The 23,084-nt window shown below is 51.0% G+C and overlaps 1 protein-coding gene across 3 annotated transcripts in view; it reads right to left on the bottom strand.

The window, feature by feature from the left end:
• Positions 1 to 1,691: 1,691 nt before the first annotated feature.
• NACC2 (NACC family member 2) overlaps positions 1,692 to 23,084 on the bottom strand; it is a 52,480-nt gene continuing 31,087 nt past the window's right edge. The window contains exons 1-6 of one of the 3 annotated variants that reach the window (XM_071817241.1): positions 20,207 to 20,265; positions 17,909 to 18,823; positions 10,968 to 11,135; positions 8,602 to 8,707; positions 8,235 to 8,332; positions 1,692 to 6,794 (exon numbers count right to left, since the gene is read on the bottom strand). In XM_071817241.1, the coding sequence (XP_071673342.1) occupies positions 6,295 to 6,794; positions 8,235 to 8,332; positions 8,602 to 8,707; positions 10,968 to 11,135; positions 17,909 to 18,761 (1,725 nt within the window). In that variant the 5' untranslated portion in view covers positions 18,762 to 18,823; positions 20,207 to 20,265 and the 3' untranslated portion in view covers positions 1,692 to 6,294. Of the gene's footprint in view, positions 6,795 to 8,234; positions 8,333 to 8,601; positions 8,708 to 10,967; positions 11,136 to 17,908; positions 18,824 to 19,669; positions 19,863 to 20,206; positions 20,266 to 23,084 lie in introns of those variants that run through there. The other 2 variants (XM_071817240.1, XM_065853729.2) reach the window with 2 other exon arrangements.

Raw genomic sequence — 23,084 nt, 5'->3', positions numbered from 1 at the left:
AGCTCCCCTTCGCCCTCCCGTGTGGGTCACCACCAGGAGCCGGTGCAGAGCAGCGCTGGAAAAGATCTACTAATAAAAAACAAAACAAAAATCAAAAAGCAGCCTGAATCTGCAGGTGGATCCCAGCAGGGACAGCAGCAGCTGGATGAGCTTTCACTCAGTTTGGGCTGTTCTTCCTGGACGGAGTGGGACTGGGCACTATGAGACTCCTGGATGGATTTTCCCCCCAGCCACGCAGCGCGGTGCCCCTGCTGTCCCCAACCCCAGCACCCACCTGGCTGCGTCCCTGGGGACCCACGGTGGGGACGACCCGCACCCAGGGCAGCCCCGTAACACCCCGGGGGCCAAACACCGGCTGGGGGTGGAGGCGAAGAGCCAAATCCAGAGAGTTTGAGCAGGCCCGGCGCTCCGGCGTCTCTCCCTCCATGGCAGATCCTGAGAAAACGAAGTCGAACCTTTAAAACCCAGCGCTGCCTCCCAGAAATCAGCTGTGACCCACCACAGCACTGAAAAACAGTGATTTTCTAATGCCCCGGGGAAGGACGCACCCATGGGTGCACCCACCGCCCCACGGCTCAGCCTTGGGGCAAAACCTCTGCCCCACACCGGGCAGAGGGATCGGCTGTTTTATCACAATAGCAATAAAGAATAACAACGTTAAGGCGAAGAAGAAACGTCCCTCCGTCTGCCCCTGCTCCGGCGGCTCCTCCGCACGCGGTGCCGCAGTGCGAGGTCCGGCCCCCCCCGCCGCACATTTCTACAGCAACGTCGTTTACTTGGTTAAATAACTCATTTATCTTTTTATACTCTCTGCAGATCATAATACACCCACTCTGACAATACCGCACACCAAAGACCTAATTTTAGCAATGGTGTTTATAAGTAATCAGTTTGAAATATTTGAGCGGCCGTGTGATGGCTTTTTTTTTTGGTCTGAAATACTGACGTTTGCAAGAAAGCTGCTCGTAAGGAAAATTCTGATTATAACAACTCATTTAGAATAAATCAGTTTGAAATGGTTTATATAACGCGGGGGTATGCGCCGTCCGCGAGCATCCAAGTTCCTGTGTTTTTCCTCTCAGTGAGACGAGATTAAATGAAACCCCAAATGCAAGTGGTTTTGGGCACTTCTCTTTTTTTTTGCTAAGCAGAGGAAATGCAGCTTCTCAGCAATTTTATGGCCAATTGGGTTGGGAAGAAAATAAAGAAGATGATGAAAATGATGGGGAGCAGAATGAGCGCCCTGGGTGCTCCGTGTGGGGTCCGGCCAGGGCGCTGGGTCCTGCCCCTGCAACAGAACCATTTACCTACCCGGATTTTTGGAGCCCGATGAAGGTTTTTCCCCTTGGAATTGGGGGGTTCGGCTGATGCTGCGGCCCCAGCGCTGCTGCAAATTCAAGTTTAAAAAGAATAATAAATAAAGGGAGCGTGTGATGTGTCTGGGAAAAGGAGCCAAAAGATGCTTGAGGTGGCTCAGGTGACAAGGGGGGAGCCCAGGGCAGGGAGCTCCGAACCCCCCCAAACTTGGGCAATTGGTGACGGTTGGGGTTTGTTCCCCTCCAGCAGCACAGGGACACAGGGCCCCTATGAACAACCCCCTGGTTGACAACACCCGCCACCCAGAAAGGAAGAAAACGAGAGCAAAGAAAAGCTTTTAATTGTCATTTACTTTATTATTTTGTAAATGTGAATTTTACAAAGCGTTTTACAATTAATGATCACATTGTTGGTTTTTTATCTTTCTTTATTTCTTTTTTTTTAAATGGATTTCTCTTCATATGAAAACAGCTATGAGCACAGTTCCAACTCGGGGTGGGGGGGGGGTCTTAATCTTTTTCTCTTTTATTTTTAGTTACTGATATATCGTGTCAGCCATGGCTACAAAATAACAGTCTTAACTATACAGAGTAAGAGCACATAAATACTATAGTGAATAATGCAGGATAAAAAATAAAGTAAAATAAAAAGAAGCATCGTTCGTGGCTGAGACAGCTGAGGAACATAATTCAGTGGTACTGCGAGATTTCCGTACAGCACAGAAAGTCTTTAACAGTCATGAATTACAGTACTACTTCATACCCTATGAAGACGCTTTAAAAACAACCTTGTACTTTAAGTCCTTTTTCTTTTTCCCCAAACATTCCGTCCAAAGGATTAATGTTCTATTTGAATCAAGTGCCATCCAAATGTTCAAGTCAAAAATATTTATAACATTTATACTCAGTTGTTCTTTATTTCTCTTTTTTTTTTTTTTGTCTGCTAAAAATAGTATTGCAAGTTTTGGCTTTTACCTTGACATAAAAATCACCATTTTTATTTTTATTTTTTATTTTTTTTTAAATTTTTTTTTAATATTTTTAATATATTTTTTGTTTTGTGCAAAACGCTTTAACAGTGGAAGAAACTCGTTGGGGGAGTCGAGGGGGTTTCAATGCGGGGGCGTTGGACCTCGGCCCCTTCCCCAGCGGGGACTCGGAGCTTTTTGCAGCCCATGGGATGGACGCCGGGATTTCCCACCCGGGGGGCGGTTGGGGGTCCTCCCGGCCCTTCCCACCCGCGATTGCCAGAAAAAACAAGCGATTTGGGGCAAAACCGCGGGGGCAGAGGCCCGAGGGCCGCGACGCTCCCCCGCGCCACGGGAATTCCAGTTTTGGGGGGGCCGGGTTGGGTTGAACCCCCCGCACGGCCGGAGGAGCCCCCAGGGGAACTTGTTGGGTGAAACCACAGTTAGAAGAACGAAACCATCGCGGTGACACAAGGGACCCGCTCCCCGGTGACACCGGCCCCGTCCCTCCCGCTGAGCCCACCCTGTGCCGGTGTCACCGCGGCCAAACCGGCCGGGACGGCCACCGGGGTGGGACACGGGGGGTGGGACACATGGGGACCCAACGCGGGGAGGCAGAAGGTCATGCAGCCCTTCTGCAAAGCAGCAGCCCTGGGGACGGCGGCGTTAATTGGCGCTAACGAGGAGAGGGGCTGGCTCCTACTCTATATGGCAGCTGCAGGTAACTCAGATGCTTACGCTCGGTTTTCTTTAAAGGTGCTTGGTATAACTTTAGATATATAATATACATGTAATATTGCTAATAGTCAAGCATAAGAATAAAGGTGCAGACATACCATAAATACTGATGCTTCGATTTTACACTACCAGACCTAGATGAATGCAGTTTCCTATTCACATTATAAAGCAGCCCCAAGTTCTATAATTTAAAATAGTGTCGTAAACAAAGAGGAGGAAGGAGTCGCTTATGATCTGATCTTCTTAATCTCGTTTTTCCTTGGAAAAAATGATCAAAAAATTCTAAGGCACTCAGGAAAGCCGCATACAATCGATGGACTGCTCTGTTCTCACCCTACATTCAGCATTTTAAAGGGGTTACTTTTTTTTCTTGTTTTTTTTTTTTTGTTGTTTTCGGAAGAATACAATCATTATCATATAACATTTTCAAACATATCATTAATCCTCCACACACAGGAAACATTAGTGCAAAATGCTTGCCCTCATCTACCAGATAAGGAAACAAAAAAAAAACCCAACGCCCTTCACATTGTAGAAGTTTGCCTTTCTAATAATATTAATTAATAAAACAAACCCAAATTAAAATAAAAAATAAAAGAAAGGAAAAAAAAAAAAAAGCCCCAGAAATATACAGGAAGTTGTGCTAGGTATAAAAATATATATTTTCACTGTGCAACTTGACTCTCTTCAGACTCTCTGTCCCAAGCCATTCAAGTACTGCTGCTGCTGCCCCCGGGGCCCCCGCCGCCCGGCTGGGTTTGGTCCGGAATTCACCCCTCAATCAACTGCGAACCCCAGCGGGGGGTCCCCTGCTCCCCAAACCCCTGTGCCAACCAGGAGGAGGAACCCTTTGCAATATCTGATATATATATATATGTATATATATATGCACAGACACACAGAGAGGGGGCCAGCATTCGATCTCCGACGCCCGGATCCGCTCCCGCCTATGCCTGAGACTTTTGGCAAACCCAAACCTTCGGGGAGGCGATGAGGGAGCAGGGGGGTCCTCAGCCAAACTGGACCCCCCAACCTGCCCAAGAGCTGCACTCCAGCAGCCACCCAGGGGCACAGGGACACCCCCAGGGCCAAGGACCTGGCTCCATCTCCTCGGGGGTGGTGGGGAAGGAGCCCCCCAGCTCCCCTCTCAGGTCCCCCTGCTCAGGTTTGTCCCCCCCGAGCTGCACCGGCCTCGGCAAGAGCCCGAGCTTTGTTCGCTGCGGTGGGTGAAGTGCAAATAGAGCCCCCGGCAGCATCGCACGCCCCCGCACCGCGGTGCAGCCACAGCAAACCGTGCCGAGAACCCAGAGCGGTGCCACACTCACCACGGAGTCTTTTCTCAGGGCAAAGAGCAGTAGAACAGGCTAAACGCCGGACAGCTTTGTTCCTAGGATGCAAAAAACTGCTTCAAGTATCGAAGAAAACAAAACAAATGGCCAAAAAGTTGGGTTATCCTCTCCCCGCTCACCCTTTCCCAATGGAAATACAAAGAAGGAAGAAAACCCTGAGCAAAGCGCCGTCTGGATTCGGGAACCAAAGCAGGAAAGACAAGAAGAGCGCAGCCACAGTCGCCTTCAAAAGTGACTTTTTGTGCACCTCGCACTTGTTCATAGTCCCAAACTTGTTAAAGAACAAGCTGTAAATGTCATTAAAGCAGGCCGTTTAGTCACAGTACAAATCATAATTAAAATTAAAAAAGAAATAATTAAAAAGCTACACTTGGCTATCACATCCCTGACCCCATCCCTTGGGTGACAGCACCCAGAGCCCCGCGGGGCCGGGTCTGCGGGGGGACGGTCACTCTGGGGGTTCCCAAGGCCACGTGGGCAGCGCGGGGGGCCGAGCGGGTCCCCACCACGCTCCAGGGCCACCCGTGGGTCCCATCCCCATGCCCACACCACCAAACCAAGGCCAGCGGCGCCACAAAGGCCAAGACAGCCTGGGGACATCGGCTTTCAACAGGAAATCAATAACTCACATTGGGCTTTTCCCCAGAGGGTCTGTCTGGAGGATGAGCAAGAGGCGAAACGCTTCCTCCTCCCCAAAGCCTCTTCACAAGAAGAGGGGCTCAAAGCTAATTTATTATTATTTTTTCAACCTTTCTGCATCCAATGCACTCCAAATTATTGCAAAGTGTGAGCTCATCTGGCCCGGGGAAGAGAGGAGGGGGCGGCGGGTGAGCCCCGATGTGGCTGCACCGCGCTCTCTGTCTGCGGTGCGGATGCTGCCGGGAGCAACGCCAAGAGCTCGCGGCTCTGGAGCCAGATTCGTGTGCTTTCCGCACTGGGATTCCTCCCCAAGCCCTTCACGGGCAGCTGGGGGGGGCTACATCCCCCCTACCTTGGTCCCCCTGCCCACCCCGTTGCCCCGGGGTGATGGGGAGCAGCGGGTGACACGAGCCCAAAGAGCGGGTGACACGAAGGTGCGAGGAGAAGCAAACAAGAAGGAGTCGCGGGGAGGGAGGGAGAGAGAAACCAAACCCAAAGCTCAGCCGTCTTGGGAACAAAAAAGCAACAAAATGAACAAACAAACAAACAAGACAACAACCACAACACCGGCCAGGGTCTCCACCTGCATTCCACGCGCTCCTCCCGACACGTGCCAGCCTGAACGCCTGCGGAACCATCCCTGCTCCCGGGAACCGGGTAAAACTCCCCGAGACAGCGGCACCGAGTCCCCGGGGGCTCCCTCCGACAGCAGAAACCTCCAACGATTCCCCCCACCCTGCCCCACTTGGCCAAAGCCCCTCTGCTAGAGACAAACATCGCCAGTCGCAGCACCCGTACCCGAACACACCTCGCTTTCCTGGTAAGTGACGGTCAAACTTGCTTTAGAGGACAAGGTTATCGATGGCTTTACTTCTGAGCTGAGTAATGGATGGGGTGGTGATGACGGGGTGGTGGTGGCTGGGGGGTGGTCAGCTTTTCTCCTCCCCTTCTTAAAATAAGAAACAAAAAGAGAAAAAAAGGAAAAAACAAAAAAAAAACCAAAAAGAAAAAGCTACGATCTTCTAGACTAACCTTGGGAATATCAAAAAAGGAGCCCAATATTGTTTTTTTTAAGTAGGTCGCCACAGACCTAGTCGTTTACAGTATAACGAATGCGATTATTTCCTTCATAAATTTTAAATACAAGCAGAATAAAAATCACATTTTTTTCAGGCAACAGTAGCAGTTCAGTAGGTAAGTGGCTTGATCACATTTTCTTGTTTTGTATTAGTAACGCATGCAAGCAGCTTTAGTATTACAGATCCCTTATTTGTTCGACCCTCTTTATAAAGTCCCTCCGTAAGTACCATCTTGTCTTCTCACGGGAGTTTCGGGCCGGCTGGAGGAGCCCGAGCCCTGTTCGAAAGGTTGCGGAGTGCTTTGGGTATCCGATGCCATCGCGTCTGTGGCAGCCGGCTCCTGGATCACCGAGCCAGCCCCTTCGGCATCCTCGCTCTGTTCGAAGGACTGGTTGGATCCGTTGCTCAGCTCCACGTTCACCGTGTTAGTTCTCAAGGCTACTATAGTCCCCGAGTCGCTCCTCCTTTCTGCATAGATTCGCTGCTCAAAGACTTGAGCAGTGTTGGGTTGGAATTCGGGATCCAGGGGGACACTGTTTGTGGTGGAGCCCATGACCGTGCGGTACATCTCCATCCCCTCCGGTAGCATGGACTTAATCTTCGGCAGCCAGCGCTTGCGGACCCGGCGGGCGTTGGTGCACATATCGGCTGCGATAACATTCATCTCGCTTTCCTTAAAGCTCGGGGCAAAATTCTGACAATACACTGCAAAGACAGGGATACAGAGAGCTGAGGATGCGGAGGAAGCGACACCAGGGCAGCACAACGGTGACCGCAGCCTCTGCCCCGTCCCAGACACGTCTTGGCACGGGCTGGTGCCACCCGTGTGCCAGAGCTCTCTCAAGGACAGACTGACAGACAAGGACTCCTCAGCTCGAGATAGAGACAATCAAGAAGGATAAAACCAGAAGGCACCAAAAGCCCAGGTGGCATGGGGAAGGGGGTTGGAGAAGGACCACTCGCACTCCAGAGGAGCCACAGCACGCTGGGGTGGCCAAAACCAGAGGTGGACACACAAAAGCCCAACGCGAACCCCTCAACAGCAGATCCACGGACGGCTCTTACAGCCGTGGTGGCGCAGGCACAGCTGCGGGGCTGGGAAGGGTCAGGGCTGCTCGTGATCAAGCGGCGGAGCCCACAGGACCATTCTCTGCCGGACCCACAGTGGCCACCGCGGGGACAACCACGCACAGACCAGCGGCCCGGCCAGCGTGGCTGCTCCGGCATCCCTGGCACAGCCCGGCAACACCCGGCCACAGCCCTGCGGGGACCTGGCACCCGGTGTGATGGAGCAGCATCGTCACACGGCCATGGGGAGTGACCAAGTCACCTTATGCCCCGAGACACGACAACGTGCCATAGGTGCTGTCCCTGCGCAGGGCGGCCTTCCCGGCCTCCAAAACCCTGTGCGAGCCTTGGCAACGACCAAGGAAGGTCAGGACTTGGGGCTCTAACAGGGACACTGTCCCAGGAGGGCTCCACGCAGGAGCTATGGGCAAGAACCAACAACGCAGTTGAGTGATTTCGTCCTTAGGCATTGCAAATCTGCTGTCTTATCCCTTCTCTCCATGTGCTGCAGATCTCAGAGGGCGGCTCGAAGGCCTCTGGAGCTCAGCAGCACAGCAATAATTAGGAAGAAAAAAAGATTTATCTTCCAAATCTTAAAAAATAAATAAAAATTGCTTAGAGTTTCAACTTCCAGTACAATAACATAGGGATGTAACTATCCAGAATCCAGTGATGGGAGAGAAAGCACTGCTTTCCACTGTACATCATGGTAAACAGGCCTCACTGCACCAACCCATCGGGGTTTCCTACAGCCCTAGGGGTAGGAAATCACCGTCCCGATTTCCTTCTTAGAGCTCCTACCAATAAAATAATTCACTGCAAAATCAGTGCTTTAAAATACAGCAAAACAGTCAAGTAGCAATGTTTTATATTACGATACTGCCAAACTAAAAAAAAAAATCTCACTTCAGATGCCCCCCAAAAATAGCGTAAAATAAAAATAACTTAATTTTCCTAGAAGCTGAATTCACTATACACAGTTTCTGCTGTCACACAACAGAGGTGGCCTTCCCGCTTAGGTTTCGCGCTGCTCTGGGCTGCTGTTCCAGCAGAGCAGCAGTAAATCTCTGTCCTTACGTTTGACGGCGTTGAGGACCCGGCTGTCCAGGGGCTTCCTGCTGGGATCGCTGGTGGAGGAGCGGATCCCCGTCCCGCAGCTGTTGGCAAGCGTGTTCCTGCAAGACAAGCAAAAAGGTCCCTTACATGGGGACTGTAGGGGACAGCGTCCTCCTCCCTTCAGGTTCTTATGGAGGGATCAATACGTTGTGTGATTTTAAGGTGAGGAATTGGAAAAATGGGTGCTCAGGTTCAAGCACCTTTGAGAAAGAGCACAGAAGTCAGCGCAGCATATAGAGGGTGAAGCGCTCACTCACGTTATCTGTTAACGTGGTTAAAACAGCAGAAAATAAACCGAATCCCTCGGGAGAGCACGAAGAGCACGTACCGATCAAAGAAGGTGGCCAGGAGACGTCTCAGGAGAACCTTGTGTTTGACACCAGCACATAAGTGGCAATTCATCAGCTGCCCGCGGGTGATGTAAACACCTGAGCCTGGAAGGGGTGGAGAGGGAGAGTGCAGAATGAGACCCTTGCTGTGCCGCCAGCACCGGCCCAGGACAGCAGGATGTGGAAAAGCTCAGCAGGGACTCTCACCGCAGTCCCTTGGGGTCTTGGCAAGCCCAGGTTATCATAATTCCTAATTTTATCCGTACAGAAAGGAAGTCTATGGATATCACATGAAAGGACTCTTCTTCTCCTTTTTTCAAAGACACACAGTGCAAGGCTTCATTCTGTGATTTTATATGTACAGATCGGACTATTTATTCCTTCTAAAGGAAGAAAACCCCAATCCATTTGGCCTTTTCTTTTCTCAAGCGAAAGATCACAGAACATACAACTAGAAAGAAAGGCAAACTAACCCGTCTAGCACAGGAAAGGTACTCATTTACACTACAGATCTGTTTCCAAAAACCCCAGGCCATCACCTCTCGATGCTTCTGGTGAGCAGGGAATTTTCCTTCTAACGCACAGGAACTGCTGACTCTGAAATCCCGTTTTTAAGGATGTTCTCTGGAAGAAAAGGAGCCCCTGCCAAAGCGGTTTCCCACGGCTGGGGTCTGGCAGCGCTTTACCGCAGGTTCCTTATCTAACACTTGTACTTTAACGTAGCTCACACGGACCCAACGGCTCCTGCCTTGGCATTGCCTTGCAGGGCGTTATCCCATTTGTCAAGTGAGAGGGTTTTGGTATTTGCTTTTAATTACGATTAAAGAATGGGTTGTATCCGGATGCAGAACGCTGTTCTCAAGATAGAAAAAACATCTACTGGAGAAATAAAATGACCTCCTGGATTTCCAAGAAAGCCAATGGGTTATCGACCCCGACCCTCTGGGTGCAGACAGAGCTGCAGAGCAGCCCCCACCAGGCGAGATCCCACCAGCTCCTGAGCCCCTGAAAATCACAATAATGGCCCTGGATCCCCTGTCTGGCCAGGTTCCTTTTCCACACATTACATTTGTCCATCTGACGTGCCACGAGGACCACCAGGGTTGTTGAAAAGCCTCTTGGAGAGAGATGATGAAGTCTGCAGAGTCAATTGTGGCATGAAAAACCAGAGACCAAAGGAAAAATACACCAGGTCCAAGGCAGGAATGAACTTTGTTCAGCAACGGTGTTTTAGGAGATAAGCCATGGGGGGAATGCCAGACACTACCCAGGGTAACTTCACTTTAATAAATACAAAATAACCCAAGCGGTCACTATCGGTTAGAGATATTCATCTACTTCGTCTTTTTCCAGATTGAAAAATGCAAATCAAACAGATCTGCCTCAAGCCAATTTGCAGCTCTCACTGTGAAAACAACCTGCACCACTTGATGGCTTTAAGAAGGCTCATGTAAAATGTACATGGGGACAAAATGAATATTCCTGATACAAAATAAACACTTGTGGTTGTCTGCTGTGCTACAGCGTGTGCGTTTGACTCCTGTTTCCCATCAAAGAGCTGAAACCTTTCTGGGCATTCTATGGAACCCAGAGTTCTTCTACACACCAAAAATAAAACCATGCTGCCCACCAAGAGAAAAATGATTGGAAAGAAAGGACAACTGACTTGGATTGACTGTGCTGCCACACGTCCTTTGGTACCAAGGGCTCTACAGGTATCAATGAAACCTCCTTATCCGGGCAGCAGGAACGGGCTGTGGTGCCAAATCAGTTCATCTACACCAGCAGGATCAACGGCACCATCTTCCACCCCAGGTTGGCCAGAAATCCTGCACAGAGTAGTGAATTCTCCTCCCAAATGAAAATAAAGAGAAAAGAAAGGACCAAACCCAATTCCTTCTCTTCCCACCGCAGCGTTTCACAGTTTGGTAATATTCTCAATTTGTAAAAAACTTTTACAGTGTTTTCAGACCTTGTTCACTGACACAAATTTTATCTCCATTGCTTTGCAAATCTTATAACACGATGGTTTGGGTTTTTTTTTTCTAAGATCTGCACATCTAAATCAAAATACAATTGCAATGCGGCCCACACCAATCAGGAAGAACACAAGCTGGAGAATTCAATTAAAATGCTAAATTAATTCGATTGAATAAATCCTGTTAATGACACATTTTTCCATCAGCAAATTAAAGGAAACTTAAAACTTTTTGAAAGATGATTGGTGATGAATAATCCAGAAAGGCACAGCAAGGGCACATGGGACGCACGACTGCAGCAATGGTGCAAGATGAACACATTTCAGGAAGGAAAACAGCAGGAATCACCAGCATTATCGAGCAGAGCAAAGTTTCCCCCTCATTACCTGCAACAAGCTCAAGTTTTTCTCCAGGATCTCCTTCCGAGTAGAGTTTTGGGTGGCAGCGGTATCCGATCTGACTGATGAGACTGGCTGGGAGAGCAACGAGATCCCGTCGGATGAGGACACAGGAGCGGTTCTCCAGTGGGATCTGCTCTGGCTTCTCTTGAGGAACTTCAAAATGAAAAGGGAAAACCATTAAAACAGTTTATTATGCAGACACAACATTAATGAAAGCTCAGATTTTGACTTTTGCAGGTAGCTCTTGGAAATATTCCTCCCCGCACCAGAGCTATCGGCCATGGGGCAGATGCCACTTGACCATGTGGAAACATCTCCTGGTCTCCCCCACCATCCACCACAGTGGTCTCAGCACATTCAGGTTCTGTGAGAGGGATTCTTTCACTTTTCCTAAGTTAATGAGTTATGAAAACGGGCACTCCGCACAGCCAGCATCGTTCTGGAGGCGTAGACACGGAGCTGGTTCCTTGGTGCCCCCTGGAGACGGGCAGATGACTTCACCAGGAGTCTCTACAACAGGCGATAAATCGCCCGAGGTTGATAAATACCTGCATCGGTACCATGAATACTTCTCTTGATGTCTGCTTCTCCTGCTGAAGTTCAAAGCCAGACTGTGCTGGTACCCCAAGAACAGAACCCACCAGAGAACAGAGCCCACCAGCACCTCCTGCAAGCTCCAGCTCACCCCTCCTCTGCCTTTTGCAGGTTGACGTTCCCACTTGATAACAAGAGACCCCAACCACCAAGCCAAAAAATGTCATTAAGCTGTGGCTTCCAAGCCAAATCCCTGGGTTTTGCTGGGACGCAGCCGTGACTCGGCCCAACACAACACCCGGAGCCCAGCGCTGCCCATCGGCACCCGGTAACATGGGACGGCTGTAAGTACCGAGACGTCCTGCAGTACTGGGGCCTGTGGACATCCAGAGGATTCCCTTTCTTAAGCACATTTACAGTGCAAGTGCACAGGCTTGCTTAAAATGATGATTTTTGACAGCAAAAGAGGCCTGATAGGGGCAGCCACAGCTGGGAACGGCAGCCCGGCTCCACGACCATCCATCTCTTCTCCCCAAAAACGTTTGATAACGGGTCAAGTGCAAACCCAGCTCCGTGCCTCCCTATCTGTGAATACAGAGAGAAGAAAACAACCCAGCGATCAGCATTCCTGCACTCAAAATGTCTCCTACTCGAGAGGTGTCCTTTCCTGCAATTATTCCGGTGTTCTGGGGGCCGCTTTTCCACTCTCTAGATAATATTACAAGTTTTGCAGACTTGTTGCTGCAGTAACCGAAGGGCGACGGCTCCTGGACAATGGGAGCAGTGTTCTAAGTGGGACATGCCCCGCGACACCCGGCACGGGGCTGGGACCGTCCCCTCCTCACCGTCCCTTCCTAAAAACCCTGAAAAAGTCGGAATACGGGGAGGATGCCCCTTGTTTATGGAGCCGGACCGGAGGAGCAGCGCAGACTAAAGAGCGGCAGAACAACCCACGCCATGTTTTAAAATTGACTTCTCTTGCCATCACGGCCCAATTATCCATGCAAAGCACCGGGGCTTTGCGGTGCTGCTGCACAGAGCCACTGACACATGGAATTGTCACCAATGCAATATCTCCCTGGTTAATACATCCCCGAGCATCCAGACACCCGCTCCTTGGAGATGGGAGTCATCTCCTGCTCATGCAGAGGGAGCATCTGAAAGACCTCCCGTATTTCTGCTGCTTTCAAAGAGCGATAAGCAGAGTACATCCAATTAACTCCTAGGGGTTTTTTCCAGCTTGAACAAACCAAAAGCAGAGGGGCATGAGGTCTGGGGAACCCAAAACCACGCTGTGCTTCCTTCATGGGCTCTCTGGCCAGGCCTGAGCATCACTCAGCACAATTAATACAAATAAGTAAGAAATAAAACCAAGTGTGAATCTCCAGGGGAGAGGAATGGACACGGCAGTCAGCTCAGAGTCCTCCGCAGGTTGAACCAAAAGGTAAAGTTTACATTTTTTCCTTGTGAAATCAAATACTTCATAAAGCGAACTAAAATTCAGGCTAAAAAGCCCAAGCGTAACTCAATCCGCTATTCTATTTTGGTTACATCTGTCCTGTTGGCTCCCTGTCTATAAATCTCTTATTAAACACGGGCATGAATCATTTTCTTGGACTTTGTTTCCAGCGAAGCATTAGCACAAATTCAATGATACCAAACAAAACTGACCGAAGATTCAGGCCTTTCAGTGCCACCTCCATTGAGCAGATAGCAATCGGTTATGTAAAGAAGCAGGATACAAGAGACACTTTGGTCCCACGTTTTCAAAGAAAGCCAGTCTGTTTGGCCTTACTGCTCCGGAGAACAGGATAGTATTCGCTTCTAATTAATTTGTATCTTCGGAGGGCAGCGGTTCCTTTCCCTTGAATGAAAGCGGCAAACAATGCAAAGTATTGTTTAATGTGGTTTTGTTCACGACCAAGAAAGGAGCGGAGAGGGGCAGGAAACGGTGACGGAGGAAGCGATGAGACCCGCCAGCCAAACACTGCGATATTTTACTTATTCAGATATATGCTTCCATCTCAAACTCCTATGGATGCTGCAGCTGGCAACAAGTGGTCCAGAATGGGAAATATCCCCAGTTTTTGGGCTGAAGAAGCAGCTTCAAATCAATTCACTGGTCCATGCTCGGAGGAAAGTTGGGGTCTGGGAGATCTTGGCTTTGTGTGATGCTGGGGCACATGTCCCCCTTGTCCCCAAAACCTCCCACCCGGCTCAGAAATCCACACCACCACCCTCCTGCTGAGCCCGTGATGGTTTTCATGACACCAGGAGGGTCGCACATCCCACCCAAGGTGCCTGCGACCAGAAACACTTTAGGAATGGGATTCTGAGATGCAGAAATAGCCCCAACATGGACCCACAACTCAGGAGCCCTGGTCCACCGCAACGGCTACAAAACCACCTCCATCTGCTCCACCGCCGGTCACCACGTACGCAAACGCATGGATAATTCCCTACTGTTCTCTACACGGCAAGAAGTTTCTTCACAAACAGCGACATTTTATAAACATTTTTATCCCATTAGCCTATTTTCCACTGGCAGTGGGACTACCCCAAAAATAGCATCCCTGGCACCGCCAGCATCTGTCCGTGTGCGTAAACCTGGACCACAGAGGACACACGTACGCACCGCAGGAGAGATATACGATAGAGCCCCAACCGGGACGGTTTACGTCTTACAAACAGCACATTTATAACAAAGTACTGGAATGCAGAGATGTGATTTGTGACCTATTTATACAGAGAGGTAACCTGGAATTAGTATAGGAAAAGTACTACTGGTTTATAAATACCCCTATCTCGCCTTCACTTCAGATCTCAGCCAGGAGTGAAACATCTGCCAGCCTAAAATTAAACATCTGTGTTTTACAGGGAGGAAAGTGGGGTTGGAGGTTTAATGCCAAAAAAGGGCAGGGGCTGCGGGTTCTGCCGTCCCCCCGTGCTGGGACGGGCGATGCCGGTGCTGCCCGGCTCCCATCGGCCCCCATCGGCACATCCCGCAGGAAAAGCGTTCGGGTGAATAAACACCTTGTTTTCCCAACAAAACCCCAGTAGCTCTTTGCTGCCGAGCGCCCCCCGCGCGCAGCGGGGTCGGAGCGGCCCCGGTCCTCGCAGGATCGAATCACCGTTCCCGCGGTTAGAACCGGCTCCTTCATCACAGCTGCAATTATCCGGCGTCGCCAGCCGCGATTTCCAGCGTCGCAGCGCGCCGGCCCCAGGCTGTGTCCGGGATGCTGCGCCAGAGCCGCTCATTACGCATTCTGGGCTGTTTCTTGCCCTCTTTCCTTACTGTCAGGAATCAGAGGCCAGGAGAGAAAACTATTCTCTCAGCTAATTACCACAACTATTCTATAATGGCTATTTTAGATGAATTTTTAATGAAGTGTGCTCTTGTCGGTTCAGGATTTCATAACTTTCAAGCCCAGCCTTTACATTCCAGCCATTTGCTGCGCAAAGGTTTCTCCTCTCCCCTGCAAACGGGCGCAGCAGGGGCAGGGGAGGACGGACCCTCGCGCAACTTCGCCTGCGCCTGTCAGAATTCAATTAACCGCATCTGCTGAGCAGCGAGCTGGCTGACAGAGAAACGCCGAGCATCTGCAAGTCCTGCTGAAACCCACTTCAGATCAGGCCCACGACGCTGTAATTAACAAGGATAAAAATACTTGCCTTTTGTTTAATATTTTCTGGAGTTGCGCGTTTCTCAGATCAGATGTTAGAAACCTCGTTAAGCCTCACTCGCGTCCTTCAGGCCCACGTGTTCTCCATAACCAGCCCTAGTTATAGAATAAGGAGCCATTTTACCGATGCTCCCAGGCTGACGCGGCAGCGGGGGGGCAGGGGACAGGGGCACTGCGGCCACCAAACGCGGCCACAGGCCGGTGGGAGCTGATGTTCCTTCTCCTGCCTCCCTCTGCAAGCTGCCACCCTGCCTACTGACACCTAAACCTACTCCACCCATTGGTCTGCACTTAAGACCGGGCTTATCATCTCATTTATCTACAGCCCCTTTTGCAGGTCCAGCGCTTTTCCTGGTCCGTCACACCAGTGTCACCGCTGCAAGAGGGACATCACAAAGACTTTGTCCTGGTTCCCTCTTCTACCATCAAACCCTTGGCCAAGGTGACCATGTGCTCCTTGTTGCTCTGATCCTGGCTTTGGAGATCCAGCGTGGTTCTGACTATAAAAAGGGGTGGAAAACAGTAAATAACGCCATCCTTGGAGCAAGAAGAGGCTTCGTGCCCCCTGGGCTCGGCGGGGTCCTGCAATGGGTGGTGATGCTTAAGGCGGGTGATGCTCGAGGTGGATGATGCTCGAGAGGAGCGCAGAACATCAGCCACCAGCATCCCACCACCCGCTCGCCAGCACCAGCTCAGCCAACGCTTCAGCTGAGCAACGAAAAAGTGGAGAAAAAGGATGAAGAATAAAGACAAAAAAACCTCTGAATTTCAGGGCTTCATCTGCTGTGCTCTGCTTTGGCTTTGGTTTTGTTTTTACAAACGGGGCTCTTGGAAACCTTGGCAATCACTATTTTAAAGGGCTCCCCCATCCCCCAGGCCTTTGTAAGGCTGTCAGGATCTACATGCCAGGAGCGGGATTAGCTGGCTTCTCTCTTCCATCTTATGGTTTTATTATTCTGCACCTTTTGAGGGTACAGTTTATCCCGAGTAATTAAAACACAGTTAGCTGTACAAGTCCAAACCATAATGGAATAGCTTAGGTTTTATTTTTTTTAATCTCTTTTTTGTGTGCCCGCTTTTCCAGGAAGCCTGATACTATAGCTGGCTTATTTAAAACAGGAAACTCCCTTGAAGCGTGCTGGTGGGGAAGAGAGATTTTAGCAGAAATGTGGTATATTAGAGCCTTACAGCAGCGCTGTGCTCCCCACCTGCTCCTTGGCATCGTGACACGGGTCAAGTCTATTCCCTACGGAAAACAAGCAGGAAAGCTTTGCTGTGAGATGCCCGGCTCCAGCACAAGGGCTGGATCTCCAGTGACAACCAAGAAACCTGCTCGGATTTTCCCTTTTCCACCGGGAACAACTCCCACACCACCAGAATTAGATACAGGTGAATAGCTGCTGCCTGCCCCATCCCGGGGCTGGTCCTGCCCTCCTTCTGTTCTGTTACTGCGTGAACTGGTCCTGTGACAGCGAAGGAAAACGTGTGTCCAAGGGTATAATCCCACCGCTCCGAGGAATAACGCTCACGGCAAACCCACATGGGTCACCGTGTGCTCTACAGTGGGGAAGCGCAAAGCAAAATAAACCCAAAAGCAGCGTGCCCGAAACCAGCCTGATTTCCCTCGGCCTTGGCAACCAGGGCCCCATTCCTGCCGGGGGGGCAGCCACGGAGGGGACCCCAACCTTGTCCCCATCTCCCGATCCTGCTCCCCCTCACCCATTTTGGACCAAGCACTGAGATGTGAAGCACGGCAGAGAGAGCAGATGGGCTTTAGAGGCTCATCGTCCACAACCGGCTTGTCTGTTTTCCTCAGCAAATATATCTAATAATAAAAGAGTAACATTTCTAGCAGTGTGCTCTCCCCCTTCTGCACATGGCTTGGTGAAAATGCTTGGAAAATATTGCTTATCTGCTTGGTGCCTGGCAGGAGGACACGCCAAGGGGACACTGGGATGGGATGGAACGGATTGGGATGGGTTGGTATATGGGGATGAACCCACTCTCAGTAGTAGGGAAAGCCTGGTTTTAAGTGACAGAACTGGTCATATTTGTCAAATCATCTCCCCTGCTTAAGAATAAAATCAAATGCCTTTTGGGAAAGCACGGCAGCTCTCCAACAAACAACAGTTAAATATTTGCAAAATCGGTCCAGCAATACCAGTGCAGAACTGGCGGGCAGAGCAGCTCCAGGCAGAGGATGCTCCGCGCTGCCAGGGCCGGTGGAGATGTCCCTCCAGGGGAGAGACCGCAGATCAAAGCTCCAGCACAGCCCCCTGCAGCTCCTGGGCCAGGCCCTGCGCGGGATGCTCTGAGTTCCACCTGCAGCGACTCCTTGAGCATCTCCCCCTCTGGTCCTGAGCCCCTGCTCCTCAGTCTGAGCCCCCAAAATGCACAGGGCCATGGGGTGCTGGCCTGAGGAATCACACCATGTCCTGAGTTGGGAGGGACCCACCAGGATCATCGAGTCCCACTCGTGTCCCTGCACAGGACAACCCCACAGTTCACACTGTGTGTCTGAGACGAGGAACCCCCGCCATACCCAGGCACCAGCACCGAGCCCACCACGTGCGCCACTTTCTGCTATACGAATAACCAAACGGAGACCCCCAAAATACCGCTGAACAAGCCCCAAACTCCCTGTGCTGGGTGGAGAAGGACCAAGCACAGAAGGAGAGCAGAAAACCCAAGGAGCGAGAAGCCCATTACCAGAGTAGCCTCCCGAGGACTTGATGTACATCTGCCCGTACTGCTCCTCCACCATGGTGTCGTACGCCTCGTCGTCCTCCTCGTCCTCCTCGTTGTGGTAGGAGGTGGGGCTGTCGGTGGTGGGGATGCTGCTGGCGCCGGGGCTCGTCCGCTCCCCCTGCGAGTACTGGACCTGCTGGACGTTGGGGATGAGGGTGGCCAGGTTGGGCATCCCATAGTAGGAGACACGGGAGAGCTTCAGGGGAGCGGCGTTGGGGCCACCAGCAGCTGTCCCCTCCCTGGCGCCGGGCTCGAGGGGCCGCTTGCCGGGCAGGGCCGCCTGCAGCTCCAGGTTCTCGTGTTTGACGCGCGTGAGGAGCGGGATGGGCATGGAGGGGGACATGACGTAGGGCGCCGAGGCCGACTGCAGCTGGTTGCAGGGACTCTGCGGCTCCGAGCTGGGGTCTTCGATCATGGTGGTCTGAGAGTCACAGTGAGGAGAGCTGACCTTGAACATCAAGTCCGTCCCTTTCTCCACGATGTGCTGGATCTGCAGGAAACCCGCCGTGTACATCACCACCAGCTGCTCGCTCGCCGCCATGGTCAGCTTCCCGGTGTAGCAGAAGGAGAGGATCTGCTGGAAGCAAGCGGGGGGGACGGTTCCCGGCAGCTCAAAGGCGTTTTTGCTGTTCCCACTGAACAAGTCTCGGAAGTAGAGGCTGCTGGCGGCCAGGACTGCCCGGTGAGCCTTGAAGGCCTGGCCCTTCACCACGATGGACACATCGCAGTACAGCCCCAGCAGCCGCTGCTCGTTCAGGCAGCCCAGAACGGTGTTCCCGAAGTTGGGAATCTCTATGTGCAACATCTGCGACATGGCTCAGGATCGGCTGGAGCTCCTCAGACATTCAATGCAGGAATATCCAAAGTAGGGCACATCTGAAAGAGAGGAGAAGGCAGGGAGAGAGGCACAGCGTTTTTAGACAGTTCACCGAAGCACAGGAACCCACCTCACCCCACATCAAAGGCTCGAAGCCGAGCTCTGAGAGCCCACGCAGAAAAGCAATTGCTTGTAAAAATTACTTATCCATGTTTTCAAACAATGTTGGAAACGCTGTTGGTGGATGGCAAGGGATATTCCAAAAAACGCGAGTATTTTCTTCAAGCTGTGGTCTGTTCAAACCAGCACCACTGATTTATTCCCCCGGGGGTTTTACTTTATGCAGGAAAATCTGAACGGTAACGGGAGAGGAGCGAACAGCACAGCAAACATAAGATAGTCAGACAAATCTCCGGTAGCATTATATAAGAAACACAACAACCAGTAGCTATGTTGAAACTACAGAAAAGATATTTATAAAACAATGTGCCATTCTGCCTGAAATAAATACAGGATTCTGCCGGAGCGACAGCTCCCAGGAAAAAGCACTTTGAAAAGCAATCTTCCCATTCGCACCAGAAAGAGGGAGCATTTCAACAGTTAAACCCCTTCTCAACAGATTTATCCTCCAACAAAACGAGGCTTATCTCCAAATTAAGGCAGATATTTGAGCCCCAATAAAACAAACCAACGTGCCGCAGCGAGCCGCCTACCAAGTTGTCTTCTTATTTTTCTCCCCTAAAGCCAAAGCGGGGCAGGGGGACCCCCCCACCCGGAATCACCCCCAACAGCCCAGCGGCACGGGGACCCCCTGGGTCACCGCACACCGGGCTCAAGGTGACGGCTCCGGCTCGGCACCCCCCGGTTCAGCATCCCCCGCGGCCGCCCGGCCAGGCCGGCTGTACCTTTGGGCCATGGGGATAATTCCTCCTTCCACGCAGCAAATCAAGCCTGGGGGTCGCAGTGAGCTCAGCCACGACCCCCGAGCCCCGGCGGGGCGGGTGTCGGCAGCACAGCCCGTGCGCCGAACTCCAAATCACCGCGGATTCACCGGCACCGGCTGGAGCCCAAACCCTCCCCGTCCCTCCCCGAGCTTCACGCAAGAGTCCGGATTTAAAATCCTGTTTGCCTCAAATGCTACTGAAGCAAAACTATGGTTAACCAGTACTGAACGCTCCTAAGAACAACATTAAAGAAAAAAGAGAAGTTTATCTGAGAAAGATTAAAAAAAAAAATCTCCTCCAAAAAAGAAAATAATAACCCACAAAGAGCTGCTCTGTTCCCACTGCTGGGGAGAGAAAAAAAGTCCTATCTGCAAGGCCACGGGGTAACAGGAAGAAAAGGGAACACACTCAGAGCCAATTTAATTGTATCTGCATGGTTCAAAAAAATTCTCCCGAGCGAGAAGTTCCCGGTGGCTTCGGCGGCAGAGGCGAACGTACCTTCGGTGGCACCGCTCGCCGGAGGGATCCGCGTCCCCCCGTGTCCCCCGGCCGCTGTCAGCAGCACCGGCGACCGCTCGGGGGGGGATAAATAAAATATAGTATCAAACCCTGCGTTTGTATCTGCTGCAGCTCAAGCTTTTACCAAGTCAAATCTCCCCGGCAGCGCACAGCATCCAAATGAATAGGCCGGATGCAGATTAACATTCAGGCTGCTCTCTGCAATGAATAGAGCCCTTTGATTAGGGACCTGAAGTAAATGCCAGTTTCAAACCGAAGCTTTAAAAACAGAGAAATATCAGTGCCAGAGGAATGCTCTCAGTGTTGGTACAAGACAGACTTTTGATGAGTCACTGCAATGCAAACAAAGATGGCAGAAATACTGTACTGTATGCTGATGAAATGCTTAGTGGTGCCACGGCAACTGAGACAGGTTTTAAATTTATAGTGCAGTTTTGCATATGAATTACGCTGTAAACTGCCTCCCCTGCCATCTAGTACATCCAGAGTGTCAAAGCATTTAAACTATTCCAAACAGTCTGCAGAGCTGGCACTGCTGCTGGTTAACTCCTGCGGATGGAAGAAGAGATGAGAGCATCTCCCTGCACCCCCCAGCGTCCCCCTGCACCCCCACCCCACGCCACGGGCTCCTCAAAACCACCCACCCAAAAGCACAGCTTTGGGAATGCCCAAATCTGCCCAAAATAAAGGTGCTCGTGCAGCCCCAGTCCTTACTCCTGGCCCCCAGCCTTCCCCCCCGCCCCATACAAGAAAGCCTTTCAAAGGCAGGAAAAATGTTTACCCCTTGGGGAAAGCTTCTTTCAGTCTGTGGCTGAATCCACTAAAAGCAAATCCATTTGCTTAAGTAATGAAATCCTAGTCACATTGTCTCCTGGATTCAGATTTTAAATTACCTTCGCATTTATTGAGCATGTTTAGTGCTTTTTTCTGGGAAAGAGGGTGGGGCCTCACTTTGCTTACTTCTCCCTCGCCCCGAGCGCTTTTATTTCTGCTATTGCTCTTAGGTTTGTTTCGATGGCCCCGCTCGGATGGGCACACACAGTTAAAATGTGAGAGATGAGAGGCGAAGCCGTCCTTCCAGGGGAAGAGCAGCGGGATGGGGCGGATGCTCCGGCACGACCCTCCCTGCCCATCACACAATTCCAATGTCCAAGTAGATGTTTGGTGCATTAGGTTCGAGGCCACAGCAGCAGAAGCGCTGCTGAGCACCCAGGGTTGGCAATGTGCCGGTTTTTGCTCCTCAAGCAACCTCCACATCCCACAGGACCCGTGGTCTCCCAGCACCCAGCAGAGCCGTGATGCTCCAGCACAGGAGCTCGAGGAGTCGGGAGAGCTCGACAAGTTCATCCAAACCCAGTGTTGGGTCAACGGGATCTCCGGCTGGTGGTGATGATGAGGTTAAGGCACCAAGGTGACATCCTGCAAGGAGGTCGGAGAAGACACCTTGACAACCAAGCCCAAGAGCTCTTCCAACCACAGCACCGCCAACCTCCATAGGAGAAGGAGAAGAGTCGCCCTGGCAAGCAGATCCACTCCGGATCTGTGAGAATTACTGTTGTTAAATGTGCTTTGCTGAAATGTAACTTCTGCACCCGGGAGCCTGAAGGAAGCCTTGGCCACGCGGGTGGCAGAGCATGGGTGGAGAAGGATCCATCTCCTCCTCTTTGCTTCCAGCAAGAGCTCCCTTAGAGTTGGAGGGGCCGGGGGGGCACTGCATGGGACCCCTTTGAGCCCCCTCATGACCCCTGCCCTGGAGACACCCGCACCAGTGAGCTGAAAAAGTCCAAACCGCTTCAATAAACCGTGGGCCAAGACTGCTGGATTTTTGTTTCCTTCTCCTACTTCTGTCCTGGCCTTTTTATGACCAGAATACAGAAAAAAACCAACAAACAAAACCAAAAGAACTACCCAAACCCCTAAAAAGCCCCAAGAAATAAAAGAAGACTGTCTTGAAAGCAAAGGAAAACCTGCCCACCAACCTTGAAAACCAAGGAGAACTTGCTCACCATGCGACCTCCCGTTCCCGAAAAACAACAGCAACAAAACATCACTGTGACTAGATAGTGAATGCAATAACACTTGATAACGTCTAACTTAAAAATATCCTCTACTAAATACGCTTCAGAAAACCACCAACAAAACCAAAGCACCAAGCTGCTTTGGGATGGTTTGAAACGCCTTCGGTCCATTTGACACAGGGAGAACGGTGCTGCAGGAGAAATGACCTTTGCAGTTACAGATGCCAACTGTGCTTTGCAAACTCGTCTCCCAAGCTGAGCTGCACCCAGGGTGCAGGAGGAGCCCCCAGGGCCACCCAAAACCTCTACAGTCCCTTTTGGGCTGCCATGCCCTACAGGTGACAGATGATGAGATGGACACGTCCTACCAAACGGGAAAACCGGGACAAAACTGCATGAAAACCACCCCCTCCCGATCATTTCAGATACGTGACCATTCAAGCAAAGCAACATTTTGTTTCCTATTCGCAGCCTCTTTTTTTGCACCTCTTGGATATACCAGACAATTTGCACATGTCTGCACGATTTTTGTAAAGTCATAGCCTTTGTCACAAGATGCTCATTAAAAATGCAGCTGTTATTTGATACAACTTCCCCAGGAGTTTGCGAATCCTCTGCTCAAGCGCTTTGGGCAAGAAACAAACAAACAAACAATAAAACCAAACCAGGTTTGCTCTTTTCTGAACTATTTTCCTCCAAGGCCTTAAATGTTGGGGCAAGGCGACAATAATAAAAAAGCACCGGCCTAGAATAAGATGCTGGCATCAGAGCTCCCCTCGGAGTTATCAGAAATCATTAGATAATGTATTTAAATTGTCTTTTTCTTTTAGCCAAGGTAC

This window comes from Patagioenas fasciata, chromosome 20, assembly GCF_037038585.1.
Source record: "Patagioenas fasciata isolate bPatFas1 chromosome 20, bPatFas1.hap1, whole genome shotgun sequence".
Lineage (NCBI taxonomy): Eukaryota > Metazoa > Chordata > Aves > Columbiformes > Columbidae > Patagioenas > Patagioenas fasciata.
The sequence above is the reverse complement of the archived record's forward strand: the minus strand, read 5'-3'. Positions and strand labels throughout refer to the sequence as shown.